This window comes from Herpailurus yagouaroundi, unplaced genomic scaffold (genome assembly GCF_014898765.1).
Source record: "Herpailurus yagouaroundi ecotype Mexico unplaced genomic scaffold, PumYag 203, whole genome shotgun sequence".
In the NCBI taxonomy this organism is placed as follows: domain Eukaryota; kingdom Metazoa; phylum Chordata; class Mammalia; order Carnivora; family Felidae; genus Herpailurus; species Herpailurus yagouaroundi.
The window spans coordinates 17,664,536-17,682,871 of NW_024412434.1; the positions used below are offsets into that span (position 1 = coordinate 17,664,536).

General features: G+C 40.3%; 1 protein-coding gene across 1 annotated transcript in view; it reads right to left on the reverse strand.

Moving 5' to 3' along the window:
- Positions 1-18,336, reverse strand: part of MRC1 (mannose receptor C-type 1) — a 100,321-nt gene that overhangs the window by 34,209 nt on the left and 47,776 nt on the right. Inside the window, 6 exon segments of the mRNA XM_040451294.1 lie at positions 1,107-1,194; positions 1,689-1,816; positions 4,128-4,327; positions 6,485-6,633; positions 9,349-9,464; positions 17,491-17,601. Coding sequence (XP_040307228.1) covers positions 1,107-1,194; positions 1,689-1,816; positions 4,128-4,327; positions 6,485-6,633; positions 9,349-9,464; positions 17,491-17,601 — 792 coding nt within the window.

Sequence of the window (18,336 nt, forward strand, 5' to 3'; positions counted from 1 at the left end):
GAATTATATTCTCTAGCTCCATTCATGTTGTTACAGATGGCAAGATTTCATTCGTTTTTATGGCTGAATAATATTCTGGAATTTTATGGCTGAATAAACATAAATGTTGATGGGCACTTGGGCTGCTTCCATAGTTTAGCTATTGTAAATAATGCTGCAATAAACACAGGGGTACAGGCACACCTATGAATTAGTGTTTTTGTGTTTTGGGGTTAAATACCCAGTAGTGCAATTACTGAATTATATGGTAGTTCTATTTTTAAGTTTCTTAAAAAGTATTTATTTTTTGGGAGAGCACAAGCCATTGGGGGGCAGAGAGAGGGGGACAGAGAATCCAAAGCAGGCTCTGTGCTGACGGGAGGGAGCCTGATGTGGGGCTCAAACTCAAAAAATGCAAGATCATGACCTGAGCCAAAGTCTGACACTCAACTGACTGAGCCACCCAGGTACCCCTATTTTTAGCTTTTTGAGGATCGTCCATACTGTTTTCCACAGTGGCTGTATCAGTTTGCATTCCTACCAACAGTGCACAAGGGTTCCTTTTTCTCTGCATCCTCACCAACACTTGTTTAAAACTCAATTTCTGGGGCACTTGGGTGGCTCAGTTGGTTGAGTGTCTGACTTTTGACTCTGGCTCAGGTCATAATCCCAGGGTCGTGAGATCAGACCCCATATCAGGCTCCATGCTCAGCTTGCTTAAGATTCTCTGTCTTTCTCCCCCTGCCCCTCTCCCCCACCCACGCTGTCACTAAAAAATAAAAATAAAATAAAAATTTAAAAATACCAAACTTTTAAGAAGTTTAACTACTTGCACACCAATTTTGCCTGATAGAATGAAAGCATTATTTTATTCAAGCTACCTAAATGAGTTTTCTAAATTTTTTTTTTTTTAATCCAGCCAGTTATGCTTATACCTTGGGTGAACAGAACTAAATTAGGGCAGGGGCAGAATAATGATCCTAGAATTGGATTTATTTTTGCATAGAAAAATGTTACTAGCTATCATAAAAACACGTTTCACCAAATACTTGGATTAAGCCAAAGGGTAACATCGAAATAAATACATGATAAAGTGAGAAAACAATGTATCAAATCATATTACTCACAGGAGAACCGTCACTCCAAACAAAGCCCTCTGAAGGACTTCCATACGTAAGTCCCAACCAAAACAGTTCATGGTACGTCCCGGTAGCCCTGCAATTTACAAGACATAAAGACAGCTCATACTATTGGATGAAACAAGTCTGGTTACTTAACGAGATTTCTATGGTTACCTAATGAGACAAATATGAGAGCTAATCAAATTTGAAAGTTGTCTTTGAAACCTAAATTAGTACACAGGTAAAAAGATTCAATGACTATAAGCAGTATGCAACTGCGTGTTTTGGTACAGCCCATGAATATCCTCAAAAGGAGCCACCACTTGAGAATATATCATTATAAAGCACTGCAAGAAAGTCATTCATTTATTCACTTAATAACATGTACTTTCATAGAGTAATTCATATCATTCGATAAAATTAAAGCATTTGTAAGTGAAACTAGATAAAAAAAGCTCCTATGGATTTGGGATATAATACAGCCACTCAAGGTAGCATTATGAGTCAACAATTTCAGAAATGTAAGACTTTTCTCAACATCAGAGCATCAAATAGGTAAAAGGAATATTATATACAAAAGACACTTACGCTATTAATCGCCATATTGCTTGCTGTTCCTCTTTATTATTGATACTAGCTAGATCACCACCCAGAGCTTTACAAAAATCTCGAGATTCAAACCATGTTTTCTTCTCATGTTTTCCTTTTGCAAACAGCTAAAGATGATATAGTTTCAGAAGTTATTTTATACTTCATAGCTTATCAAAGCAAGAGAAATAATTATTTACTTTTGATGAGATTTCATTTTATAGAAAGACACTGCTATGGTGTAAAACAATGTAATTCTCTTGGTTGAAAATCAATGTAGGAGTACGTATTTGGGTAACAAAACATGTGGGGTGGTTTTGTTGAGAAAACCTTAGAAAATAAAAATACTTCATAGCACAGAAGAAATTAGATTAAAGTGTTAGAAGTTTGATGCATTTGGCAGAATTAATTTGGTTAGATGGGAAAAGCAGCATTGAAATGAGAAAGAAAAAAACACTTTTGATACAGGAAAAGTAAGGAAGGAAAACTTCAAAAAACAAAAATTGTGGCATAGTTTGTTATCCTGCCTAGCTTGAACAAACACCTGACAGTCTCAATATTTCATTGCTTGTGTCTTTTACAATGGCCTTGTCTTTTTTTCCTTACAGCTGCATTAAATTGTAATAGATTATATAAGTTAGGGAATATCTTCTATTATCCAGAGGGCTACAGTGAAATGGAATTCCAGACTAAGAAATACCTATCAGTATGCAAATAGTATAGAAGTCCGCTGTATCCGTCAACTTTTATAATTTTCATTCACTATTTCTCATGAGTCATGCTCCCCACCATTACAGGCTTGTGGGAAATGGGGTTGGCTTCCAATGGACTAGGGCTGCCCAGCCATCACCAAGCAACCCAAGGCAATCTTCACCTTGACCCTAACTTGAGCTCTCTGGACAGAAGTGCCTTGAGCAAGCTTCCACACCATTAACTCCCAAGACTCTGTGGGCACTGCAACCTGCTAGACTATGATATAAGACTTCGTTTTCTTAAATAAATTTACTATCACCTGAATTTTATTAATAGTTCCCACATCTTAATATGTACAAAGACGGTCTATATATTTCCAAACAAACGTACATAAGCACCTCTAAAACTCTATAATTTTCTAATGAAGCACATATTTCAATGTGTTGAATATCCACCAGGATAGCATCTCTACCAGAACCCTCATTCACTTCCCAGCTCTGGAGAATTCTGCCACGTCTCGCAAAATCCTGCTACAAATCTCCATAGCCTACCACCCCCAGGTGAATGGCTGTGTATAGGACGAGCCTGGCCTTTGTGTAGTACACCAAAAGTTTCCAGATGCAACAATGAACACCTGATTTGCTTTGTATTAGTCCTCAATTAGCCCATTTCCAAAATCCTCTCTTGCCTTGGCCCAATGCATCCCCTTCTATGTAAATTATGCATTTAGCCCTGACCTGCTAATCAGGATTGAACAAGTATTTAGCAATCTCCACTGTCAGTAGTGGGAATGACTAACCCAACTACCCACACCCCTTGAGTTACAGAAGACTAAACAGCCTCATTCTGATACACATTAGTAATTCAAGTTTTCCCTCAGCCTTACCTAACTGTCTTACAAGGCACACCATGGCCACATGCGACCAAAGGGTCTGAATAAAAGAGGTCCTGGGAGTGGGACGCTAAAGAACAATATCATTAAGGGGTCGAAAAGCACATTTCTGTATGTGACCAAATCCAACTTTCTCAAGAAAGGATATGACCTACAAGAGTGAAAAAAAAAAAAAAAAAAAAAAAAGACCCAAATGCATAATTCACTGAGGTTTTTGTCTGTTTGTTTTGGTCAACTTGACTGCATAAGGAGAAAATGGACGGTGTGAACTTGGAAGGTATAAAATGAGAGCAGGATATCAACTCGTCATTTAAAGGACACGGAACGTGCCCCTACTTAGTAACGCTCTCATCGCCCATCGGGCATAACAACCGGGGGAGGGGGGGCTAAATCACAACAATGGAGCATCACCTCCTAGATGACCATTTGGCATTAATGTAGACTCTTCTTTCAGTGCAACTACCTAAAAGCTTGGGCTCTGAGACCAGGGCAAAATGGGACGTGATGGGATAGCATGAGGGGAAACAGACATTTTCATGAAAAGTGCAAGCTCAGAGGAGGGCAAGGCAGCCTGGGGGTGGGGTGGGGACAGTGGGAGGGTGACGAAGCAGAGCGCGTGAAGAAAGCTGCTGTGAGTCGTGTTTGCAGCTCCAAAGGCAACCGGTCATTAGCATGTACCCGAGGGGAGCTTTTGAAAACACAGAAGCCCAGCTCCCCTTCCAGATTCAGAGAATTAGACTTTCTACAGGTAGAGCCTGAGCACCGCGATTTGGGGCTCCGTTTTAATTCCTCGCGTGACTTTTGAGGCTGAAACGCAGTCCACGTTCTTTCTTAGCTTAGCAGATGACAGTCACCTTGAAACACAAGCTCGTTTTACTGCTGGCGCCCCATTCCTCCGGACATTTGGGTTCGGGAGTTGTTGTGGGCGCTGGTGGGCGAGTCACTCCCTCGGCCCAGTGTTTGCACACAAATTTTGCTTTCTCTTCGCATCTCACAACATCCCACAAGCCCCCTGCAAGTCCAGTTCTCATGGCGACACATCCTGCTTTTCGCCCTGTATTCAATACATAAAGGAAAATTCACTTAGCAGGAGCTACTGCCGGCCGGCCCCGCTCGCAGGTCAGACCCGAGGGTCACCCAGGGCCACACGCTCCTCAGGTGAAGAGAAGATATAGAGGAGAAATTACGGCCGCATTTGGCAACTCCTTTCTACTATTTTGAACTGTTGGTGACCTTTTATTTGTGTGGCCAAAATCCCTAACGGAATTATGAGCTCAGACGTCAGGGTTCTGATAGCATTTCGTGTTTCTAACATCGGGCAGGGTGCCCCCCACGTAGGTACTTAATGATACAATAATTTCAGTAGAACAAAATTTACCACAATGGCAAAAACAGGGGGGTTCATGGGTTTTTTTTTTTTCTTTTTTTAAGAAAACGTTTCTAAGAGTCCCCTCCTCCACCCCACAGGCCTTGGGGGTCTCTCAGGACAGAAATTCATCACATACTTCAAAGGGAGACACAAGTGAGCTAGAGATTTTCGTTATTCGTTGAATACTCAACTACCCTTGAACTTGCTTCCTTATCTCACAAGGCAAATATCACCACCTACTTTACAGAGTAGTGATGAGTGTCAGCTTTCAAGGATAAAAAAAGCATAGACAATGGGGACTATAATCAGCTTAATACTTTATAAATCTGTTTTACAGGTGTGATTATTTCCAAATAGTAATTCATTCAGAAAGAACTTTGAAAATAGTAGGAGTCTTTGCTGGAGTGAGATGTCCTCTTACTGTTCCTTTAACGGACATTAAGCGTCTAGAGAGAAACCTCAAAGTTCTGGGGAGGCGCATCTTTTTCAAAACATTTTCTCTAAGATCTCTGATTCCCTATGGCTCTGATTTCATCCATTTTTATTCCCTAGGGACATTCCAGGATTAAGCTTTCAGAGTCCCACTGCTGAAGGAGCAACACGAGGAAAATGAAAGAGTAGGGCCTAGAAGTAAAAATTACCATTACCACTCCGACCGATACTTAACAACAACAACAACAACAACAACAACAACAACAACAAAAGTGTATAGTCAGCTCTTATTCTCCTGCCCAGTTAATTTAAAAATAAACTGAAATCGTTGGGGCTCCTGGGTAGCTCAGTCAGTTAAGCATCTGAGTTCAGCTCAGGTCATGATCTCCCATTAGTGAGCTTGAGCCCTGCATCAGGCTTTGTGCTGACAGCTCGGAGCCTGGAGCCTGCTTCGGATTCTGTGTCTCCCTCTCTCTGCTCCTTCCCCCACTTGTACTCTGTCTCTCTCTCAAAAATAAATGAAGATTACAAAAAAAAAATTTTTTAATAAAAATAAACTGAAATCGTATTGTTTTCAGAACATTCAAGAACTCACCAAGAATCACACTATCCAAATTACTGTCCTATTTTCCTTATTTGTCAATAATTTGAGAATACAAATTAAAAGAACTTCTGAAGATCAGGATTTATTAAGCCACGTAGTAAATCCAGGCGCTTGAGCGAACAGTCTTGCTTTAGTGTTTAGCCCAGACACAACAAAACATTTGCTCTGGAGGATGCGGCATTTCTGCGCGGTGTCATGCCCCTGAAACATACTAATATTTCCACTCATCTCTGCAAGGCCAAACTTTAAATCTCTTTAATATAGTTTTAAGTTTACAAACATAAGTTAACTGTCTGGAACGTCTGTGGTTATTTAGGATTTCATACATATTTTTCAAACAGACCAATACCAGACAACTACTAGTTTTACTTCCCTGTTTTCTTAGACGACTGTGAACTAATTAGAAATGTTAGGGGCGCCTGGGTGGCTCAGTCGGTTAAGCGTCTGACTTCAGCTCAGGTCATGATCTCACGGTCAGTGAGTTCGAGCCCTGTGTCGGGCTCTGCGCCGACAACTCAGAGCCTGGAGCCTGGAGCCTGTTTCAGATTCTGTGTCTCCCTCTCTCTCTGATCCTCCCCTGTTCATGCTCTGTCTCTCTCGTTCTCAAAAATAAATAAATGTTAAAAAAATTTTTTTTAAAGAAAATTTTAAGAAAGAAAGAAAAAGCAAAAGAGAATGAAATACAAAATGCCGCAAGCACAATTAATCTACGCAGTATATTTGGAAAGGTACATGGAGGGCTAATAGGCTTTGCCCAATGGACTTGTAGGGTGAATGAAAACCTCACCTCCAAGCAATGCTCATACCTGGCATATCTGAATTCCAGTGGGTGAACTGAACCTTTTCCTCAATGGTCCATTGAAAGGTGCCTTTGTTTTGTACATCTGAAAGTCCTGTCCAAAAATATCTTTCAGGCCTCAATCCAACCAAACTAGTTAGAAACGCTTGTTCATATCTTAAAAGAAAAAAATTAACTAAAATTTAGAAATGTGAGTTTTTCCAAACAGCAACACGAAAAGCATGTCAATTACATGTGTGAGCTATGATTTAGTTGGTACTTCAAACATATTGTGTTTTAAGTTATATGCCATTTAAATTATACAAATTTCTACTAAGGAAATGAGGGGGGACTATCATGGAGCTGAATGAATAAAATCAAATATACTCAAATCATTTCTGTCCACTCCTTACCAGCCCCTCGGCCCCTCCCCAAAATCTAAGAGAATTCTGCAAAGGCAAAGGAGAAAACTATAGCATTCTCAGATACACTGTTTAAAAAAGTAGTCCACTTTCCAACTATTTCAAATGCCCGACACAGTTCTTGGGTAAGTAAATCCCGAGGTCGTAACGTTATCAAAGATGATACAGACAGAAAAATCCGTGTGGATTACCCCTCAAATTTTATTCTCTTCCCTCAGGTCTGAAACAGAAGAGAAAATTATTGAGGAATACGGAGAAGCAGAGATTCGATCTGTAGAAAGAAGTAGGAGAAGAATCACAATTTCCAAAGGTTTTCTTTGGATCTTGTCTCTTTGGCATCATCTAATGACCCAATTTGGTTTGTAAAGCAACCAAAGTTGATCTTAACAGATAAAACATTAAACAATGAGGCAGCAATGTAGGCAAAAATTTTTCTTCGGAGCAAAAGAGAAGTGAAAAAAGTGATGTTCACAGTTTCCAGGATAACGGAATGTTTACTTCTCACAATTGAATAATTTCATTCTCACAACTGTACAAAGAAAAAATGTTTAAAGTCCTAAACCCAATTTCTCCCAAAAGTCTAGAAACAAAATTTAAGCACAGAGTTACTGAGCTCCCGAATAGAAATGTAGACAATACAAAGGAAAACAAACCTAAAATATAGGGAAATTTCTGCTACAATAAACCAAAAGATCAATAAAACAACTCATCAATTGATCAGTCAGGATCAATGTGCACTCAGTGAAGATCAGAACAGTAGCATTCTTTACCTTTTATCAGGTGTGCCTTAAGAAGCAATGAATAAAACTTATTGTATTAAAACTATGTCTTGACTTGTTTTATAACAAATCAAATGCACATTTTTAAAAAAAAATTTTTTTTAACGTTTATTTATTTATTTTTTTTTTTTTTTAATTTTTTTTTTCAACATTTATTTAATTTTGGGACAGAGAGAGACAGAGCATGAACGGGCGAGGGGCAGAGAGAGAGGGAGACACAGAATCGGAAACAGGCTCCAGGCTCTGAGCCATCAGCCCAGAGCCCGACGCGGGGCTCGAACTCAAGGACCGCGAGATAGTGACCTGGCTGAAGTCGGACGCTTAACCGACTGCGCCACCCAGGCGCCCCAACGTTTATTTATTTTTGAGACAGAGAGAGACAGAGCATGAACAGGGGAGGGGCAGAGAGAGAGGGAGACACAGAATCCGAAACAGGCTCCAGGCTCTGAGCTGTCAGCACAGTGCCTGATGCAGGGCTCGAACTCACGGACCGTGAGATCATGACCTGAGCCGAAGTCAGACGCTTAACCGACCGAGCCACCCAGGTGCCCCTCAAATGCACATTTTTAAATTTCGTGGGGCACCTGAGTGGCTCAGTCGGTTGAGCGTCCCACTTCGGCTCAGGTCATGACCTTACGGTTTGTGAGTTCGAGCCCTGCATCAGGCACTGTGCTGACAGCTCAGAGCCTGGAGCCTGCTTCGGATTCTGTGTCTCCCCCTCTCTCTACCCCTCCTCCTCTCATGCTCTGTTTCTCTCTCTTTCCCTCTCAAAAATAAGTACACATTAAAAGAAAATTCTTTAGGGGCGCCTGGGTGGCGCAGTCGGTTGGGCGTCTGACTTCAGCCAGGTCACGATCTCGCGGTCCGTGAGTTCGAGCCCCGCGTCAGGCTCTGGGCTGATGGCTTGGAGCCTGGAGCCTGTTTCTGATTCTGTGTCTCCCTCTCTCTCTGCCCCTCCCCCGTTCATGCTCTGTCTCTCTCTGTCCCAAAAATAAATAAACGTTGAAAAAAAAAAGAAAAAAAATTAAAAAAAAAAAGAAAATTCTTTAAGTTTCTTCTGTGTCTAATCCAGTGCTTTGTGAAGATTAAGGGAAAAATAAATAAAAACTAAAACCTCAAAGATGTTTGGTACTCTAGAGGTCAAAAGTTACATAAAAGCCTCTACATTCATGTGATTTTTCTGGACGTATCAGTCTAGCAAAACCAGCAAAGCAAAGAAAAGAAAATGAACAGAAGAATGTAAAGGAATAATAAAATATTCAGTGAATCTCTCTACCCTTTTTTTGGCGGAGACGGTGGTAAAGATAGAAAGTGGCCTTTGTGAACCAATAAATTGTACTTTTTCTGCTTTAAAAAAATTGGTATATACTCGATCAGAAAAAAGTTAGGCCCATAAACTATGTTCGCGAGAACATTACTTTTCTGAAATGAAATTATATGATTCATATAATAACATAATGAACGTTTGTTACTGAATATTGCTTTCAAGTTCTAAAAGGAGCAAAAGATTTTATAGCGCTTACAATGAAGAGTCCAAATTAGGATATGATTTTCAATGCTACTCCTTCTGCAAATCGTACCTCAAGATCATATGTAATTTACAGAAATTTAGAGCATGGTGATACTTAGGCTTCTGTGAAACCATTTCATTATTTGACATGCATTAAAATAGACTTAAAATAGTTGCATACCTGTCTTCAACAGTTGTTAAGTAAGCCTTCTCATTTACGCAGGTTTGGTTTGCTTCTGCAAATGTTGAAAGTGTGTGTCCAATCAAGTAGCAGTAGAAGCCGTGTCTTTTCCAGCCCTATTAATGTTATCAAGCAGATTATCGTGGATATTTATTCAATAATATTATTTTAATAATTCCTCTATCATGAAATGTAAATTGCTAAATAACAGAGGTATCTGAAGAACACAAATCTGAAAAGTTTGAAATGCAATGACAATTACTCATGTGAATAAGAAAACAGTAGAATGTTGTTTGTCATATGACAAATTAGGACACAAAACTGGGGACCGGGCATTCATTCTCTCTGTTTCTGATACCTCTTCTAACAAAAGCGATGTGTGAAGTACTCACTGGGGAAACGGAACAGAATGCGTAAGATTTCAGTATTAGAATGAGTAACCACAGGAAATAATTGGCAGAGTAGCAAGCTCATTTGCCCACTGACGTCAAAAGTAGATGATGACTATGAAACTGTATCATCTGGTCCTGGAAGAATACTTACCAAACTTCTGGCAGCACCATTTGGCATGGTTCCTCTCCCATCCTTAAAACACCCAGAAATGCTACATAAAAGCATTACAATAGGGGCACCCGGGTGGCTCAGTGGGTTAAGCATCCCAACTCTTGATTTGGGCTCAGGTCGCAATCTCACGGTTTGTGAGACTGAGCCCCGCTTCCAGCTCCGTGCTGACAGCATGGAGCCTGCGTGGGATTCTCTCTCTCTCTCTCTCTCTCTCTCTCTCTCTCTCGCTCTCTCTCCCCCACCCTGTGCCTCTCTCAAAAATAAATAAATAAACTTAAAAGATAACAATAAAGAAAAAAATTCCATACTTGAGCTCAAGAGAAAGAAGAGGTTGTCTCCAGTTACCGAAAATACATCGAAAACTAAAACCTAGAATGGGAAATACTCAAGCTGAGACTGTAGTTGCCCCATGGTGCACGAACCTCAGATTATGGTACTAGGGCAGGGGTACTAATCTCCATACAAATGAGCATATCAGCTCACTTGAGGCAGGGGAATGGAACTGAAGTCCTTACACGAAGATGGTACCCACTAATGGGAGCCCCTCCGAAAAAGGAGAGTGAAAAACTCTACTCACAGAACCGAGAAATGACAGTTTCTTATCTGCCTGGGGTTCTAGGTGCAGGGAGAAAAGTTCTTCTGTTAAAAATAAATACCAATTCTGTGCCAGGGATGGGTGCTGGTCCCGACTTGATGCCATTCGCATTGTATTAGCACCCGCAGCCAAAAACATAAAATAAATCTCAGTCTACAAAAGGAGAGACTCCTAGATACTCAGAGAAGTCAAATGCAGAAACACACAATAGAAATATTTCTACAACACAGGTAATGTGAGGCTAAGACATTTGAGGCTTAGGTTGGGGATGGGACGGGGACTGGTTGAATCAAAAATTGCAAACCACGTGAGGCTCACATTCAAGGAAAGTCAGGAATTGCCTTTCTGGGAAAAAAACATAAAAATAAGCATGCTTCAGATGATTTAACAAAAGAAGACAAAAGAAGGCAAAGGAAGAAGGAGAATCAATAATTAAAGAACAAAATGTTATCAACAAAGAACAAGAGGATGTGAACACACAACAGAATTTGTAGAAAAGAAAACCATGAAGTTAAAAACTCAATGGCCAAATAAAATATAGAAATGCAGTTTTGGAAAGATTAGTCAACGAATGAATGTAGCAGAGTAAGGAGCACATGAAAAGACATTTAAAGAACACGGACAGAAAACACAAAATAGAATGAGAAGGTTGAAAATCAAAGTAAGAAATGTTTCAGAATCACCAAATAAAATTAATGACTGATCATCTTCAAGATTTTAATTTTTTTTAATGTTTTTACTTATTTGTGAAGGAGAGACAGAGACAGAGCATGAGCGGGGGAGGAGCAGAGCGACAGGGAGACACAGAATCTGAAACAGGCTCCAGGCTCTAAGCTTTCAGCACAGAGCCCAATGCAGGGCTCCAACCCACAAACCGTGAGATCATGACCTGAGCCGAAGCTGGATGCTCAATGGACTAAGCCACCCAGGCACCCCATATAATTAAAAATTTTTTTTTAACATTTATTCACTTTTGAGAGACAGAGAGAGACAGAATGTGAGCGGTGGAGGGGCTGAGACGGAGGGAGACACCGAATCCAAAGGAGACTCCAGGCTCTGAGCTGTCAGCACAGAGCCTGACATGGGGCTTGAGCCCACGAGCCACGAGATCATGACCGGAGCCAAAGTCGGACGCTCAACCGACTGAGCCACCCAGGTGCCCCAATAATTTTCAAGATTTAAAAAGAAAGATACATTCTGAAAATGAAGAAGCACACTGAGTACCAAAGAGAAGAAAATTAATCCAAAGCTCAACATATTGTACTAAAAGCCTGCAGAATGAGTAGATCTTAAACTCAATCAGAGAGAAAATACAAGTAGCCGCTTTTTAAAAAGAAGAGTTAGGGACGTGTGGGTGGCTGAGTCGGTTAAGCATCCCAGCTCTTGGGGCGCATGGATAGCTCAGTTGGTTAAGTGTCTGACTTTCAGTTTCCGCTCAGGTCATAATCTCACTGTTCTGTGAGTTCAATCCCCACATCAGGCTCCTCACTGACAGTGCAGAGCCTGCTTGAGTCTCTGTCTCTCTCTTGCTCACACTTCTCTGTCTTTCTCAAAAATAAGTAAATAACATTAGAAAAAATTTTTTTAAAAAGCATCCCAACTCTTGATTTTTGCTCAGGTCATTATCTCACTGTTCATGAGTTGCAGCCCCATGTTGGGCTCTGTGCTGACAGTGTGGAGCCTGCTTGGAGTTCTCTCTCTCTCTCCCTCTCTCTCTGCCCCACCTCCTTCACTCTGTCTCTCTCTAAAATAAATAAGTAAACTTTTTTTTTAAAGTACGGGTGCCTGGGTGGCTCAGTCGGTTAAGGGTCCGACTTCAGTTCAGGTCATGATCTTGCAGTTCGTGGGTTCGAACCCCTCACTGGGCTTTGTGCTGACAGATGGGATCCTGGAGCCTGCTTCAAATTCTATGTCTCCCTCTCTCTCTGCTCCTCCCCAACTTGTGTTCTGTCTGTCTGTCTCTCTCAAAACTGAATAAACATTAACAATTTTTTTTAAAAGAAGGATAAAAAGAAGAATTAGTCTAATAACAGGGGAATTCCAATGGCAAAAATAAAGGCCAGGAGAAAACGAAACAATATGTACACAGCACTGAGGCGCCTGAGCGGTTCAGTCAGTTAAGCATTTGACTCTTGATCTCAGCTCAGGTCACGAGTTCCAACCCTATGTTGGGCTCCATGCTGGGTGTGAAGCCTACTTTAAAATATATCATATCACACACACACACACACACACACACACACACACACACACATCCATACAGACAGCATTTTAAAACAACCTACCTAAATTATTACGCAAGGTAAGGGTGGATCAAGACATTTTCAGATAAAGACAGAGTTTTCCACTCCGAAATCACCAGTGAAGGAATCACTAAAAGTTTTACTTTGTCAAGGAAGAATTTTAAATCAGGAGGAATAAGAGAGCTGAAAGTCTACACTGAGCAAAGGAACCAATAAATGTGTGTGTGAATCCAGGTCTAAATGCCTGTGCAAACAGCAAAGATAACTAATTGCAGGTGGGAAGTTAAAGAACGGGAAATTAACGAGATGTGTGGTTTAAGCAAAATAAGTCCGTGGGAAAAGATCAGTATCCTATGACTTCACTCATATGTGGAACTTAAGAAACAAAACAGATGAACATAGGGCAAAGGAAGGGAAAATAAGATCAAAACGGGGAGGGAGGCAAATCATAAGAGACTCTTATTTTTTATTTAAAAAAAATTTTTTTCAACATTTTTTATTTATTTTTGGGACAGAGAGAGACAGAGCATGAACGGGGGGGGGGGGGCAGAGAGAGAGGGAGACACAGAATCGGAAATAGGCTCCAGGCTCCGAGCCATCAGCCCAGAGCCCGACGTGGGGCTCGAACTCACGGACCGCGAGATGGTGACCTGGCTGAAGTCGGAGGCTTAACGGACTGCGCCACCCATGCGTCCCCATAAGAGACTCTTAAATACAGAGAACAAACTGAGGCTTGCTGGAGGGGAGGTGGGGGGAGGGGCTACATGGATGATGGGCATTAAGGAAGGCACTTGTTGGGATGAGCACTGGGTGTAATATGCAGGGGATGAATCACTAAATTCTACTCGGGAAACCATTATTGCACTGTATGTTAACTGACTTGGATTGAAATAAAATTTTTAAAAAAATACTATAAAAAAAATCATAAAATAAAATTAGAGATAGACTTTAAAAATAGAGGTTTATCAGTATTACATATTTAATTCTTACAAGAATCCTGTGAGATAAATAAACCTTAATGTCCCTATTTGAAACAAAACAAAAAAAAACGGAAGATGTGCAGTTTAGTTAATATATTGTATCCACGTAATTACCTAGCTGTGATACTATAGGCCTCACATGAGAAGTTCTCACCAAAGGTGGGGGAGTGGATGGCACAGGGGAATTCTCTGTACTCTCTTTCTCAATTTTTTGACAGTCTAACATGATTTCCAAGTTAAAAAAAAAATGTTATAATGTTTAGGTGGAATAATAAACTTCATTTTGTTCAGGAAGCGGAGAGATGTTGATTAACTTCAAGTCAGACATGCATGTTAAAAACATAAGGTTAACCACTGGAAAAAAAAAAAAAAAAGAAATAGAATCATTCCCAAACCTGTAGAGGAGGAAAATGGGATAAAAATATTCCAGAGAACTAGTGGAATGCAGGAAAAGACAAACAAGATAGAAAGAAAACAGAACAGTAAATGAAATAAAGCTCAAAATGGTAAAACAAATACAAATATATAAATGTGCAAAAAAAATCTACACTCACATTTGCCAGTAAAAGGCCAAGAGTTCCTCAAATGAGATAAAAAATAAAAATGCAGATATATTTTTACAAGAGCCATTCGATGACATAGAACTATTAAAAGCTAACAGGCATTTCTAGGGAAATGCCAAGCAAAAGATAGCTTCTGTAGCAATTAATTTAAAATTGACTTTCTGGTCAAAAAAGGATTAGTATGAATAAGGAAAATAATTATACTATCAAGGACTGACGCATCAGGAAGATATAACGCAGTTCAAAGCACATAAAACAAACATTGACAGCACTGTAAAGAGAATATTTCGTCAAGGAGACAAAATACTAGGAATGCAGAACATCCGAAATATACAAATTGTTAAAGCTTATCTAGTCACCATATATAAAGATCCCTGAACCGAACAATCAAAGATCATTCTGTTCAAGCACACACTGAATATTTACAAAATCTGACTATTAACTAGACCATAAAGAAAGTCTCGGCAAGTAACAACAACCAAAACTGTATATAATCACAAAGCAGTGAAATTAAAATCAGTTTCTAATTATTGAGAAACTAAAAATCAAACAAAATCCCCATCACAACCACCAAAACCACACACACTCTCTCTCTCTCTCTCTCTCTCTCTCTCTCTCTCCCCTCTCTCTCTCTCTTCTAAATAATTCGAGGATAAAATAAATCTTAATGGAAATAAAAAATATTTGGAAGTGAATCATAATGAGAGCACTGGATAACAAAACTTGGTTTGGTTGGTCCACAGTTTTAAATTCACCTTTTATTTCTGCAAATATTTAAACACACATTCATAGTCGGTTAAGCACCTGACTCCTGATTTTGGCTCAGGTTATGATCTCATGGTTCATGGGAGGAAGTCCCGTGTCAGCACGGAGCCTGCTTGGGATTCTCTCTCCTTCTCTCTGCCCCTGCCCCACCCCTGTCTGTCTGTCTGTCTCTCTCTCTCTCGCTCTCAAAATAAATAAATACACATTAAAAGAAAAACACATTCACTGGAATGTCATGCCCATTAATTCCACCATCTAAAGCACCCAGTAGTAGATTTTATAATTTTGGGTTTCAAACTCATCTGAGAGATTCCTCGTCAGCCTGGAAAAGGGAACTTCTGTGTACAGAGTTTTCACATTTGCCTCTGTCCGACACCCAGGAATATCAGCGACTCAGGACCACTTTGCACTAGATTTCCCACAAAGGTAGCAGCAAAGTGAAAAATTAACTTGAAATCAGGCCTGTGGTTTTGAATTCTCCAAAAGATCACGTCATCGCGTGCCCAGGCCCAGACCAAAAAAGAAATAAAAAAAATTTTTAAGTCTTGTTATCTTTCTTTACCGGTGAGTGGATTTTTTTCCTAGTCTTCCTAGCTCTCTGAAGAAGTCATGCCAACAGCAGGTATTTTTAAACTGGCCAAATTATTTAACGTCTCTGGGCTTTAGTTTTCCCTTCTAATTAGGAACATAGCATTTATCCTTGAAGGTCATTGGTGGCATAATAACCACACTCAACAAACACTTGTGGATATTTTTTTTAATATTTCATATTACTACCCCAATGATTAAATTGGATTTTATCACATGTTGTAGATATGACAATGACTGGGCTATGTATATGTATACATATATAAACTATATATATATGTTACACACATATATACATATATATACATACATATATACATATATATACATATATACATATATATACATACATATATACATATATATATATACATATATACATATATATACATACATATATGGATACATATATAAACTTTGATTAATTGTATAGAAGTCATAAAATTTAAGGACTATTTATTATTTCTAGAAAATTACAATAATACACACATAAACACATATGCATATGATTAGGCAAAGGATACATAAGTGCATTGGTAGAAAAACCAGTGGTCTAAGTGTAGAGACCTGGGGTCAGGATGCTGGGGTTCTAGCCTTGCTTCGGTACCCTAAGAAAGTCCAAGCTTCTCTGGGCTGAATTTCCAGAACGTAAAAATTAAAGGGAGGATTTTGATCATCACAAAAATCCTTGATGTCTCTAACAGTCTCTGATTTCCTGTATCTGCTCAATGTTTCTTTTTTCTTAAATTTATTAATGTTTATTTACTTTTGAGAGCAGAGAGGAAAGACACAGAATCTGATGTAGGTTCCAGGCTCTGAGCTGTCAGCACAGAGCCCAACGCGGGGCTCAAACTCACCAATGATGAGATCGTGACCCAAGCCCAAATCAGACAATTTACTGACTGAGCCACCCAGGCGCCCCTGCTCAATGTTTCCTTCTAGTTTATTTGGACAGTACTGAATTGTGTTTCATGAACTCTCAGCTTTCTGGTGTCTGTTATAAGACGATCTGATCACAACATGACATGCTTGGAAAGAAAATTGGTTTCTACTTTATTTGTATCCAAGGGAAGTGAGAAGGGAAGAAAAGAGGAAGACGAGCAATTCAGCAGTGAAACAGGAAAATGAGAACCCCACACCCTGTCTTCTGGAGTTTCTTTATGCGCTTAGAAACCGCTTCACAGAGGCCATTTGCTTCAACCTCAAAGAACTAGAAGAGTTACAGGGAGGTAGAATGCCAAGTGCGATACAGGTGAGGGGGATGGGCAGTAAGATGGCGAAGCTTTATCCACTTTAACTGATGGCTGCCGGCTACTACCAGCTCGTGGGATCTCTCCCCTCCCAATGCAGCGATCTACTGCGAAGTATCCCTGTCAGACGTAGCCTTCTCAAAAATATTATAAGTGGAGAAAAATGACAGGAGAGTTGGCTATCTGAAATTCATGGTTATCTTCTGGAAGTGTTCCTACCACCTATGGGATCATCGACCACCAATAATACCTCAGTGACCCTTCTTTCCAGGACCATAACCCATCTGACTGTCATTACCCTCACGAGGTTCCACGGGTGTGTGGTTTTATTCTCTGTTCTAGCTCCCCCATTTGGGGTGAGAGAATTCCCCCGACGTTCTGAATCACATGCACCCATATTAGCTGTAGAGGGCACCTGAAGAAGACTTCAGGGAGAACAAATACCAAATACTACCAACAAACAGTTGAACATTTAAAAAGTTAGAACATCTGACTACCTATCACAATGATACAACACTTTCCCAGGCAAAAGTAAAGCCAAGATATCACAGAATATTTGCTGGTCTGAAATGATTGCGTATGTTCTATACTCACTTTCCGGCAGCCGCTTTCTACTTCTACTGTTCCTGAAGGTTGGGTTTGAGATTTCATCTTACAGATGTAGTCAAGAGGCCGCTCACAAGCCCTATCCGCCCAGTACCCGTCCTACGGAAAGCAAAGAGAAAAAAAATGAATGATTATCAGCTGTTTCACTCTGAGGCCATTTTCTTGTAATGGTGTCTCAGGAAAGGAAAACGAAGATTCGAGGTTCTTAAGAGAAAAATGGCATCTGTGTGGGGCGCCTGGGTGGCGCAGTCGGTTAAGCGTCCGACTTCAGCCAGGTCATGATCTTGCGGTCCGTGAGTTCGAGCCCTGCGTCAGGCTCTGGGCTGATGGCTCAGAGCCTGGAGCCTGTTTCCGATTCTGTGTCTCCCTCTCTCTCTGCCCCTCCCCCGTTCATGCTCTGTCTCTCTCTGTCCCAAAAATAAATAAAACGTTGAAAAAAAAAATGGCATCTGTGAAAAGGAAAGGTGAATTGACATTTTATAAGTAAACAGCAAATTTGACTCCGGCTGCAAAGGTGAAAAGCTATTGGGGCCCCAATATGTTTTGATACTATGGCTATCCATGCCACAGTGTAGAAGGATCTAGAGAGAAACTAAAAATGCTTGTAAGCCCCTAAGTGATTATACCAACAGAAGGTCTACATGCAGCCTCTCCCGTCAGCTGTTTTCAAGTTGACCAAGTACAGAGAAAGCCTTCCAGACAAACTCCCTCACCCAACACACCAAACTTGAAAACACACCTTGAAACCAGTCATCTCTCCTCCCTTTTCCAATTTGTGCTGAGGAGTGTCCTCCTGGGTCTACGACTCTGCCTCCCAGCCTGCTTCAGATTCCA